The 11,841-nt window shown below is 41.4% G+C and overlaps 1 protein-coding gene and 1 long non-coding RNA gene across 11 annotated transcripts in view; one reads left to right on the top strand and one right to left on the bottom strand.

The window, feature by feature from the left end:
- Positions 1-1,829: 1,829 nt before the first annotated feature.
- LOC111546650 lies at positions 1,830-5,690 on the bottom strand. The gene is made up of 2 exons (XR_002732857.1): positions 5,526-5,690; positions 1,830-3,796 (listed from the first exon to the last, which is right to left on the bottom strand). It is a non-coding gene; the product is annotated as an uncharacterized LOC111546650 (long non-coding RNA).
- The window catches only part of ZEB1 (zinc finger E-box binding homeobox 1), a 180,432-nt gene continuing 173,018 nt past the window's right edge, over positions 4,428-11,841 (top strand). For 4 of the 10 annotated variants that reach the window (XM_023218121.2, XM_023218122.1, XM_023218127.2 and 1 more), the window contains exon 1: positions 4,469-4,548. Coding sequence is in view for 3 of the 10 variants with exons in the window: in XM_023218117.2 (XP_023073885.1) it covers positions 4,491-4,548 (58 nt within the window). In the remaining 7 variants the exon portion in view is untranslated. Of the gene's footprint in view, positions 4,549-6,403; positions 6,787-11,841 lie in introns of those variants that run through there. The other 6 variants (XM_023218120.2, XM_023218126.2, XM_023218117.2 and 3 more) reach the window with 5 other exon arrangements.

Here is an 11,841-nt window from a genome sequence, read left to right as displayed (position 1 = left end):
TAAAACAGTGGGGAGGGGCACAGTGTCTGATCTATTTATGTAAGTAGGATAAAGACAGTGAGCAAAGAAATAGAGGCATGAGGTCTGAAAAGAATGAGAAGGGTGTGACCAGGGATCTTAAAGTTGTGAGTATAATTGGACACAGGGTATTTATCACCAACTTTCTCATGTGAATTTAATACAATGGTAGAACATCTAAAACCTGTTACTAACTAACTGCAAACATTTTAAATGCCTGTACACCAAGGATTGAACAGAGGCAACGACTGTAACTGAGGATCTGTGATTTGCAGAACGCCAGCACTTTAGGTCAAAGAAACAGCCATACTCTGTAACAGAATCAATCAGCTGCTAAAAGAAGTCAAGATGACAGAAAAAAGAAATACATGAAGACAAAAGAGAAAAAAACAGCGGTAGAAACCAGCTATCAGATCCCTGATATCATGGTAAATACTTAAAATTCACTTAAATCAAAAATATGCATGTTGCTTCCTCTCAAGTTACCTAACGTATAATTAAGTATAGAAAAAATGTTATTCATATTCATAAGTAATATTAGTAATAGAAACTACAGTCTAACTTCCATGGAGGCAGCCTTTGAAAGAAATCCTTTTTAATTATTGTGACTTCATGGAAAATACTAGTTTTACTTTTTGGATGTTTACCGACATCCTGCAAATCTCTTTCTCCATATATTTATACTTACATCTATCTCTGTATTAGACACGTTCCTGAAAAATCACCCCCTAAGAAACTTCATGTGTTAACATTTCATTGATTTATATTAAAAATAGGAGCCTCATTCCCCAGAGGGGTAAGAACCATTTTGTGGTAAACTATGTAACAAAATCAAAAAGTATGGAGAAAACATTTGTCCCTGTGATACCTCCTGGGAGGCTGTATTCGAAGGGCTGGCATGGGTCCTATGGCCAACTGTGGGTTCTGCATCATCCTGTAGTCATGTTTCCTTCCTGACTCAATGATTGCAGAATTTGGTGAGACTGCAACAGTGAAATGACCATTGCCCTTCTTTGTTCCACAGTGAACCGCAAATCCAGAATTACTGTAGGTCAGGAGCCATGGTCAGAGCCAAGAATTGAGTAGCGGCTTTATGGGACCTCTAAATTCTGTACTTTGAGGGATAACATGTATCAATTCTTTTCCTTCAAAAACTCTTAAGATTAAAATTAGGTATTGAATTCAAGAGTTGCATTTACATGCTATCCTTCCATGAAATTAACCAACTTTAAATTTCGATGAAGACTAGAGAATTATACATTGCATTTCTCAATGTGTTTTGGAAGAGGTATGTGGGAATGATATGCTTCATGTGGATCACCATGAAATCTCTACATTTCAAATTTAAGATAATTTTATGTCAAATTTTATCCTAATTTATACATGATTCATACATGAAAAGCAAATAGCAGGTGCAAAGGGTTTATGAAAAATTTATAGAAGAAACTCAGTATTGGAACTATTCTATCCATTTACATTTTCCCCGTAAATTTGGAAAAGTTAGTATAGCAATTCATTTTTAGAATATCTTCCCTTCAGCATACATAATCCCAGTGCTCAGCAGAAGCAGTGTTAACATTTCATTGACATATTAAAAATAGGCATATATATTGCATGTATGCTGTATGACAGCACTACAATTATTAAAATCAAGAATGCAGGATACATATTAAACTCATATATTAGTATCCCCTACCACTGGATTTGAATAAGTCTAAATTTTAATAATCTTCTTTTATAAATTGATTCTAAAGACTTCCCCCTATTCTTTAGTTATATTTAAGAGATAAGAAGCAACCATCACACATGCATCATGTTTAAAGCAGTAATTTATTCTGAGATTTACTTTTGTCTGTTTCCTTTCCAGTCTAGATATCAATATTTTCAAGAACATTAAAGTATAATAATCAAACATTCAATTCATAACATACATACTCATCAGAAGCTTTTACAAAATGGAAATTTTATGTTAGAAGATTTGGGCTACCACTAATATTCACTGTGCATATTTTAAAAATAAGGTGAACAGAGTTCATTGTTTAGGGAAAATGATTATGGAGAAACTAAAATCAAGAGCAATTTTAGTCTGGATATTAATGACAGTAATCACTTTCACATCCATGACTTTAGCTGTTCCGAAGGACTAGGGGGATGAAGGCAGATTATGTATCTTACTGTCAAGAACAGGGTCAGAAAAGGTCAACAATATTAACTTAAGAAATGTTTATTAAGCATCTACTATTGGCTACATACTCCACTAGGTGTTGAGGACATAGAAATAAAAAAAAAGTTGCCTGAAAAGGTACTTGTTCACACAGTCTGGCCCAAACTAACTAATTCAGAAACCACTAAAGTAAGGAAGAAAATGACTTCTGTTTGTCTCTTCACTTCATCTTTATGAGGTGAGAATGAACACTGAAGGAAGCTTAGAGGGGAGGTATAGGCCAGAGAACATGAGAAAATGCTATTTGTAATACTTCCTAAGTTTAAGAGTAGATAAAATGTGTGCTAGAGTTGGAAAGTTTTTTGTTTTAGTTTTTCCTTTCTGTGGGGGCAATTCCTTAGTCTATGACCTGATTCAGTAGGCGACTGAAAAACATTGTACAACTCTTAAAAAGGGAGGAAGAGCTCACACTTAACCAAGCAAAGGACACCGTGTTGACATGCACAAGTTTCGGTTAACACGGTATGGAGGACAGCGAGGACTGCCTGTACTTAAAATGATCATTAAGACTAACGATTCTAGTTTTGGCATTGAGGATGAATGCAGATATATAGTCATAGTGTATAGCAAAGAATATTTAGTCACATTTCATGGACCAATAAATAATGCATTTACTTCTCAAAATGCCCAAGAAAATGTGGGAGAGAAAATGTTCATCTATATTCAAGATCAAACTTTCTAACTTTAAATCACCAGACTTCAGCTGTAAATTTATTTCAGTTGAAAGGTTTGAAGACATTATTAATGAATATTCTAAAATCCCGGGAGGTGTTTAAAAGATAATTTTAAACTAATAAAAAAATCCTGCCATCATGTGGCAAAAATTGTAAGCATAAATTTATTGAGCACCTACTATGTGTCACTGTACTAGGTGGTGTACTACGTTATTTCCAATACTCTGGTCATGCTTCCGTTTTCTCCATTTCTCTATCAATAACTCCTACATTGTTAATTTATAACTATAGTACTTGGAATACAGCTCATTTATTCCATAAAGTTGGTCCCAAAGACGTTTCCTTATTCGAAGGAGGTGGGAAGCAGGAAGGAAACCTAAATGTAAATTCTACTGAATACTGAAGATGACTTTCTTGATATTTGTGGTTATCTGCATGGTCTTTTCAGAAATCCCCAAACTTGTACCAAGTCAAGGATAAAATAAGATAAAATCAGCAATCTGTCAGGTTCAGAGATCACATCTGTCAGCCGATGCTTCTTGCCTTAAGGTCCTGCACAGCAATGACCGCTCATTTAGGAAGGAATTCATGGCCTGTGGATACAGGCTTAGCTCTGAGTCCTGCCGCCCAGGATCCCAGGGATCTACGCGAGGAGAAGGGCGGGGAGGGCGGACCGGGTGGGGGAGGCCGAGGTGACAGCAGGTGAGGGCCGGGTGCGGATGGGGAAGTGAGACAAGCACCGTGTGGGTATTACTCATTCCGCTCTACTAACGAGGCTGCTGGCAAGCGGAACTTCTAGCCTCTCTTTCAGTCCAGCTGAAGTTCAATCTCATTGAAGTCACTTCCCAACCCGGTTGGCTTGGGGGGAAACTGGGCGTCCCTGGAAGAGAAGGGAAGGGAGTCCGGGCTGCGCGGGTCAGGTAGCCTGTCTCCGGGCGCCGCATGTCCTCGCCGTCCCCGAACCTGCCCTTCCCCTCATCAAGGGAACTCCCCGGGGAGTCCAGACTGCGATCCCTTTCCTTGGCCCCGGGGTGCGCGGGGCGGACACGCGAGGCGTGGGACTGATGGTAGCCCTGCCTCCAGGAAGCAGGCAGGCGGGGACCTATGGGCGCTCGGAGGGGCAGCTCCAAGGGCACAGGGTCCAGAGAGAATCAGCCAGATCTCTCTCTGCCCCGGGCAGGCGCGGCGGGTGTGGCCAGCGTGGAGGCAGGACGCCGCCAAGCCTCCAACTTTACCTTTCCAACTCCGACAGCCCGTCGCCTTTCTGACCACGTCCCCACGGTTTCCCAACACCCGCCTCCCTCACCCCACCACACCTGAGGAAAACTTTTCCCTCGCCCCTCAATTCAAATTCAGCAGTGCCCACGATTGCCGCAAACCGCCCGGTCCCTAGCAACAAGGTTCCGGCCGTAGAGCGAGCGCCTCTAGGTGTAAGGAAGGTGATGTCGTAAAGCCGGGAGTGTCGTAAACCAGGTGCGGTGGGGAGGGGGGAGGGGTGGAGGCGGAGGGGTGGGGGGGAAGGGGGAGGGAGGGGGAGGAGGTGACTCGAGCATTTAGACACAAGCGAGAGGATCATGGCGGATGGCCCCAGGTGTAAGCGCAGAAAGCAGGCGAACCCGCGGCGCAATAACGGTGAGTAGCGGAGGGGACCGGGGAGCAGCGGAGTCAGGGGGAGCCGGGCAGCCGTGGCGCCCCCGGGGGTGAGAGGGGCGAGCCGGGCTGGGGGCGGCCGGGGCAGGGACGGCAAAGTGGAGTGGGAAAGTAGAAAGTAGTGCTCTCTGCCCCCCTCCGCTGCCGCCGCTGCCGGAGCCGCGCCGCGGCCGCTCGCTCTCCCTGAACCGTTATGTCTCTTACCTGGTCTCTCTCCGCCTAGCGGCTCCCGCCGCCCCTGCCGCCACCCTGGACCGTTAGCCGCCGCCGGCGCCGCCGCATCCCCGGCGCAGGGCGGGCGGCCGGGACGCGCTGGCCACTTTTCTGGTCCCGGGTGGAGCGGCTGTTGCTTCTTTCGGCACTTTTCCCCACTCTTGTATCCTTCGGCGCCTCCCTCTCCACTTCCTCCCGGCCCCCTCAGCGGGATTCTCCCTCAGCGCCCAGGCCCCTGGGAGCCGCGGAACAAACTTGTGCCCGGCGCTGACCGTGCAAAGTGGCTTCCGCGCGCAGCGGCCCCGGCTGGCGCCGTCGCTCGGGCCCCGCGACTCGGGCCGGGCTGTGGGCGCGCGGCGGGCGGGCGGCGGCGGGACTGGGCGGCCGCGGGTTGCGTGGGGTCCGTGCGCGCGTGTGCGCGGGCGCCGGCGGTGCGCGCCGCGGGCGGACAGGGCTTGGCCGGCGGCGGTAAAGTTGGGACCCGCGGGCCGGGCGCGCTCGCGGAACGGGGATTAGAGGCGCGGGGGCGCGGGTCCCTAAGCGCCCCTCCTCCCCGGCGCCTCCCGCCGCCCGGCCCAGAGCCCCGGCCTGGGGACTCCGCTGCGAGCCCCGCGATTGGGGTCCACGTTTGGCGGGGCGCGGCGGGGAGGCGCGGGGACAGGGCAGGAAAGGCACCCACTTAACGCCACCGGGAGCTGCGCGGCTGGAGGCGAGCTGGGCGGCGGGTGTGTTTGCGGAGTTGTTACCTGGGCTTTGAGACCGGGAAGCACCACAGACAGATCCCCCTCCCGGGGCAGACGCGGTCTCTGCGCCGGGATGGGCCGGTGTGCGTGCGCCTCGCGCTTTTCTCTTTCGCTTTTTGGGGAAGTTGTTACCTGGGCCGGACGCACGGAGCGCTGAAGCCGAATAATGAGGCTTGGATGGCGCTCTGGGTCTCGGGTGGAAGGAGGATTGGGGGAGGGGGCGGACGGACCGACGGACGCGCGGGGCTGCTACTCGCGCCGCAGCTGCAGTGTTTATTGATTTGTGCTGCTGTGCCAGGGGAAACACACACCCCTCTGCCTGGCGTGAGAGTTAAAAAAAAAGAGACAGACACACCGCCCGAGGGATCGAGACCTGAACATGTGGTGGTGGTTGCACAGTCGCCTTTTCCAGTTTGGAGAGACGTTGTAAGTTGATTGTATTTCTGGTTATCTCGGGGCGATGCTGTGCTTTCTCTCCCTCTAGTGCAGCAGCGAAATGTCTGCTGATTGTTATTGTCTGGACAGTTCCTGTGGCGAGAGGGGCGAGACTTGTCCGCTCGGGGGCGGCGGGAGCGCGGGGAGAGCAGCCCCCGCCAGCGCCGCCCGGGTACCTGTTTGTATAATAATGGGCGGCAACGGCCCTGCCGCCGGCCGCAGCCCAGGCTATATAAGGAATTACACGTACATTTCGGACCGAGGGGCTCGCTTTGGTTCCTGCGTTATTTTTAAAACGACTTTTAAGTGAGGGGCAATAAATGCGTCTATAATGGGACCGCTGCAGCGTCGAGAAAACGAGGAAATAACGTATTTAGGAGAAAACTCTCTCTTGCTCCCCCGCCCCACCCCCCGCGCCTGGGCTCCCTTTCTCCCTCCCCTCTGGGATGCGAAACGCGAGGTTTTGTAACCTTTCCTGGCAATTTTAGATTTTGTGTGGGATTTCCTGTCTAGAAGCAGATACGAAGATTTTTAAGCTGTTTCAGGATGTTATCTTTCAATCCATAAATATATTTTTAATATATTCGAGTCGACATTAAAATCACTGCTTTCATGAGTGATTTTAATTATTCAAATAAACACTTGCATTTTAAAGACGTCTATTGATTATAATCGAAAGGTATTTTGGTATCCTCATTGTGGAGAGATGACTTGTTATAGCAAGGAGTGGAGCATAGGCTATTGCAATTTTAATTTCCTGTTTTAGCGTCAAATAGTGTGTGTTCTATATTGAGCTGTTGCCGCTGTTGCTGATGTGGCTTTATGAAAGGTAAGTTGGTTCGGAAAGATCTGTTCGCTTTTTACCTTATTTAAAATGTTGATCGCCAGAGAAAGGGGCTTTTCTTGTTGCTGACGACATGTGTGTGACATGTGAGTCTGAACCACCCAGCGTCTGTGCAGCTGCTGTAAACATGTTTACCTGAACAGGAAAGAATGGATTTTTCTCCTTAAGATCCTGTGATATGAATATTACACTTGTAAGGCATATCAACAGATGACTTAAGGGGGGAAAAGCGATCCTGAAAGGTACTTGAAATCAACAAGAAAGAGAGGTTCTTGATCGCTGCAGCAAATGGCAACTTGTGCAGGTAGAAAAAAGATGGTGTTTAGTTTTCTCCTGCATGTATGTCAGCCCCCTCCTGTCTGCTGCTTTCATTCTCAAGGGAGGGATTTATTTACCTTGCTTGCTGTCAGTGTTTTTCCTTTGTGTTTAATATTAGAAAAACAGATTTGCGTCTGTTTAGCACAAAACGTCTTGTCTGCAGTATGCATTACTCTCAGAAAACAAAAGGTGTTTAAGGTAGCACTGTACTACTACAGGTATCTTCCATTTTCATCACTTTTGGCTCTGTCCTTGTATTTCTTTTTGTTCTCAAATGCATTTCATCCATTGCTGGTGATTGTAGTCATGCTATTTGATTTAGCCTTATATTTTGCAAATTAAAAATGAAGTTATATTCTATTGTGTTGTGAAACCTCAGTATATGTGCTGGTTAATATTTCTTAGCAGTGCAGTCATATTTAAGTTGCAGATATTTATTGGAGAGAATTGCCTGGCAAAATGTTAACTCTCAAATCTTTTTAATGAAGAAGTAAGTGATGTATACAGTGGAAGATTGTCGTAGAGAGATACTTTATGTTGTTTTATATATATGTAAATAATGTCTTATTCATTTTGAAATAAGATGTGGATTTTGCTGCTAAGCCTTCTGTAAAATATTTTAATTTCCTTTCTGGAATATGTCTGAAGGTAGGATATTAAAGGGAGTATCAGGTAATGTAACTGACAGAGGTAAACCAGTTGGGTAAGGTTTGGCCAAAGCATCAAGCCTTGTGTGGTAACTTTATGATAATAATGTTAGTCGTCCATAAAGGAGTGACATTAGAATTGCTTGAAGTAGTTTTTACCATTTATAATTTCATGCTTTGTTGTATTTTAAAAATCTTTCTTTTCTCTCTGCTTTCTTCTATGTGGTTTTCTTCTTCTTCCTTTTTTTTTTTTTTTTGAGAGAAAGAAAGATGTACTCTAGCTACTAATGACCACATGCTAATTAATTCTCTTTAGATGGAATAGCAGGTACATATCCTTCTGTCATCAGCACCATTTCCCCTTGCTGTCATTGGAAACCACCAGTAGAGGATGCTAACAAAAATGATTATTGGTGTAGTAGTATCATAAGTCTCTCTATCTACTGTGCTGATTGGGACCTTCAGTATAATTCTAAGTCATTGTTAATTAAAACTAGCCTTGGTTAAATTAGGCATAAGCATTTTCTAGTTTGCCAAAACTAGAAAGAAGCAGGACTGTTTTAACTTGAATAATTTTATAAATTTGAGTTATTTAAGTCACTAATTGAGATTGCTACTAATTCATTTTTGTTTTAGAGCAGTTGCATTGCTCCTTATTTTAAACAAGTTTTATTTTATGTTCTTAGGTTTGGAGAAGAATATATAATAATTGACCCATATTTATTTTGCATATTTAGAATACTTTTTAATCACCCCTTTTTAAAATTAATAGTAAGATCTCTTAAAATACATATTTTAGATGTTAAAATACATCTAAAATGTAAAAGTTTAAGAGTAGTAAGGAGAATTACAATTGATTGATAATACTATGTAATTATTTTTATATAACTTATGTAGACTTAGACTATGGATGGGTTGGCAGAGAGCTACTAAAAGAGGTGGTAACTAGCAGTCACTCCGATATTAGCGATTTTTAGATTTTATCTTTTCCTTCCCCTTCAGGTCTTTTCCTACTGGTAGCGGTCCCCGAGCTCTTTAGTTAAGAATCAGTTAGTGCATACGTTTTAAATTTGTCAGTTGTAAATTAAGAATATAAGTTTGCTTTGAGATCTTAAATGCAGCAAAAAGTCTCTGTAGTTTGTTCGTTGCCGTATGGTTGTATTAAAATAACTCCTTTCAACAAACTATAAATTGCATATAAATAATTGCATGAGACAGTGTATTTAGTTATGTCTTTTCATTTTGTGTCCTTATAGGCATATTAGTATAACTGTAAATTTTAAGCCTTTCATTAAGTAGAACATTAAAGTATTTATTTCCTTAATTATTTTTAGTGGTGTTTCTATAAATGCATCAATATCAGTACCATGATGGAATAGCCATAGTGTTTATCTTGAATTAAGTAGGTATTGAATTGCCAGGTAAGCCTGTGTTAATTTCTTATTTTAGGATGTCATGGTTATTTGTGTGTGTGTGTAAATTGTTTTTCATTTCCTGACAGGTATTTATTTAATTTAGTATTCTAATTCCTGAGGGCTCAGTAGTGAATAGGTGTGATTCACTTACATGTTTATGAACTCAGAAACTTTGCCACAAAGTCATGAGATACATTGTGGCATGGAGCAAAACTTAAAGTATCTTATAAATTGAAAGTATTAATCATTTATTAAGATGACCCTGATATAAAAAGCATGTGAAATATTTGTTTAGTACTGTTTTCTTCCTTTCTGTAGTCTCCAGTATGTTTGAAATGGCATACCCTCCTATGTAGTAGCTTTTGAAGCATGTGCTGAGAAACTTCTGTTAAATTGAGAATTATATTTTTAAAATGACAGCATAATGATTTCTCATAGTTGTGTTTTTATTTTGCGTTTTCTTCCTTTTGGATTTACCTGTATAAATCACTTTTAAGCATGTGGTTAGAGCCAGATGTAAACACAGATGCAGTATCATGTGGAATTATATTGTTAGCTACTCTTAACTACCTGTATTGAATTGCAGCGGAGGAGGAGAAAAATCATGCAGATGTTGGAAGAAGATATGCATTAGTGTACAAGAGTACAAGACGTTAGAAAACGTGAAGCTGTAGAACTAGGATTTTAAAAGGTTTCTTTGCAGTACAGTCACTAATTTATGTGGAAATGCATGCTGTTTATTTCTGATTGAGTGATAAGCTAAAATAAAAGTGCATAGTTGAAAGAAAACTCAAAAAATTTTAAACTAGAAAAGCGTCCTGATTAGGAAATATGATAAAATGATTTTTTAAAATACTTTTTAAAAGGATAGATGTTGTACATATTACTGGCTAAATAATCATTCAACTAGGTATGAACTAAAAGTAGAAAGCCAATAGAAATATATGTAGTAGAGAAAGTTTTGTAGTAACCCTAGTTAAAATTAAATTTGATCTATTATGTAGGCATTGCCATATAAATTAATCATTCTTTTGCATGGGGCAGTGTTTTGAGTATTGTATCACTAAAGGAAACATCTTTAGGACATCAGTTTTACTAAATAAAAACTTCAGTATGTTATGAGCATGTCTGGATTTTAGCCTTGATGGAGGTGGGTTACACTGTTTGTTAACCTAAAACTGGGCTGCTTAAAAAGATGGCAATATAATACAGTACTTAAGTAGCAAAATGCTCTCTTAATAAGTAAAGTTTGCTTTATGATTGTTTTCAGAGAAAGCAACTTAATTTTTAGAACTTCATTAATTTTGTTAAAGCATATTTTTGGAGTATAGAATACGGATGTAGATAAATGGAAAGATTATGAAAGGAAAAGCAAAAAGTTGAATTCAAGTGTCTATTTGTATTATAGCTATGAAACTTTAAGGTCTTCTGTTTTCATTCTCTATGGAGTTACTTTTCTCTGTTTCTTCAAACAGCTCCCTGTTGTTTAATACACGTTCCCTCCATACATAGGGATTGCATTGATCTGTCCGTATGCACATTTTTCCTCCTAATCAACATTATGTATTTATTGAGACTTGGTACTTGGAAGTTGAGGTATGAACTATGACTCTTTGTAGAAAACCTGTCAGTATGACAGCCTGGGAAAACCTTCATCTCTTTTGCAGTAACAACTACATCTGTGCTGAAATTATTCATAACAGATGTTTTGTGATCTCTTAATTCCGTTCCTCTCCCTTCCCCTCCCCCATTCAGATTTAAAATTAAATGTGAATGGAAGATAAATTTATAAATTATGTTAATTTCTTTTTATTGTTTTATTCTGTATTGAAAGTCGTCTGTTTTCTCTTTTTAAAATATTCCAATTTTAAATGTTTAAGATATTCTAAGTGTTCTGATTTCAATTTTCTTTTAATAAAATGTGACGCCATTATTTAGATACCTGTTACTATTCATGGTCACCACCTAAAATATATTCTGATTTCCCTTACTCTTAAGGTCTTTGTATTCATTTAATCCACAATTGTAGCAGAGTGTTTGGTTTTGGGTTTGTCTTTTTTTAAGTAGATAGTGCTGAGTGTAACCAGTTTGCTGATGAAAAAACTCATTTTCTTGGAATCGTACATTTTTAATATGGAAGATCATCTTTTCCAAAATAACTTTTATCTGAAAACTGACACAGATAAGCTGAAATTTAGGGCCTTTAAGTAGAAACTCTGGAAGAGACTTTAATGTGTGTTTTCAGAAGGGGTAATGCCAGGCAGATACAGTGACATATGGAATAGCATATAGTGAAATCCTTCAAGGAGTAGATTTTCTGAACCTGGGCTAAATCTATCAAATCTAGTAGTTGATGTGGTTATATCACTTAAAATATTTCAGATGCAGAACGTTAGTATTATTTAGAGGCATCCTTTCATTTGGATTATACTTTTGGTCATTATTCCCAATTTCAGTTCCAATTCACTCCTTCCTACCTTGGACCCAATCTAATATGTTTTATATATGCTCTTGGTTTTATAGCTAGCCTTGTAAAATTTTGTACCTCTTTTGTATGTTTTGTATTTACTAAGTGCGACTTTGCTGTATAATTTCCTTTCCCTTCTTTTCTTTTTTTCTTTTCTTTTCTTTTCTTTTCTTTTCTTTTCTTTTCTTTTCTT

Source organism: Piliocolobus tephrosceles, chromosome 9 (genome assembly GCF_002776525.5).
Source record: "Piliocolobus tephrosceles isolate RC106 chromosome 9, ASM277652v3, whole genome shotgun sequence".
Classification (NCBI taxonomy): Eukaryota; Metazoa; Chordata; class Mammalia; order Primates; family Cercopithecidae; genus Piliocolobus; species Piliocolobus tephrosceles.
The sequence above is the reverse complement of the archived record's forward strand: the minus strand, read 5'-3'. Positions and strand labels throughout refer to the sequence as shown.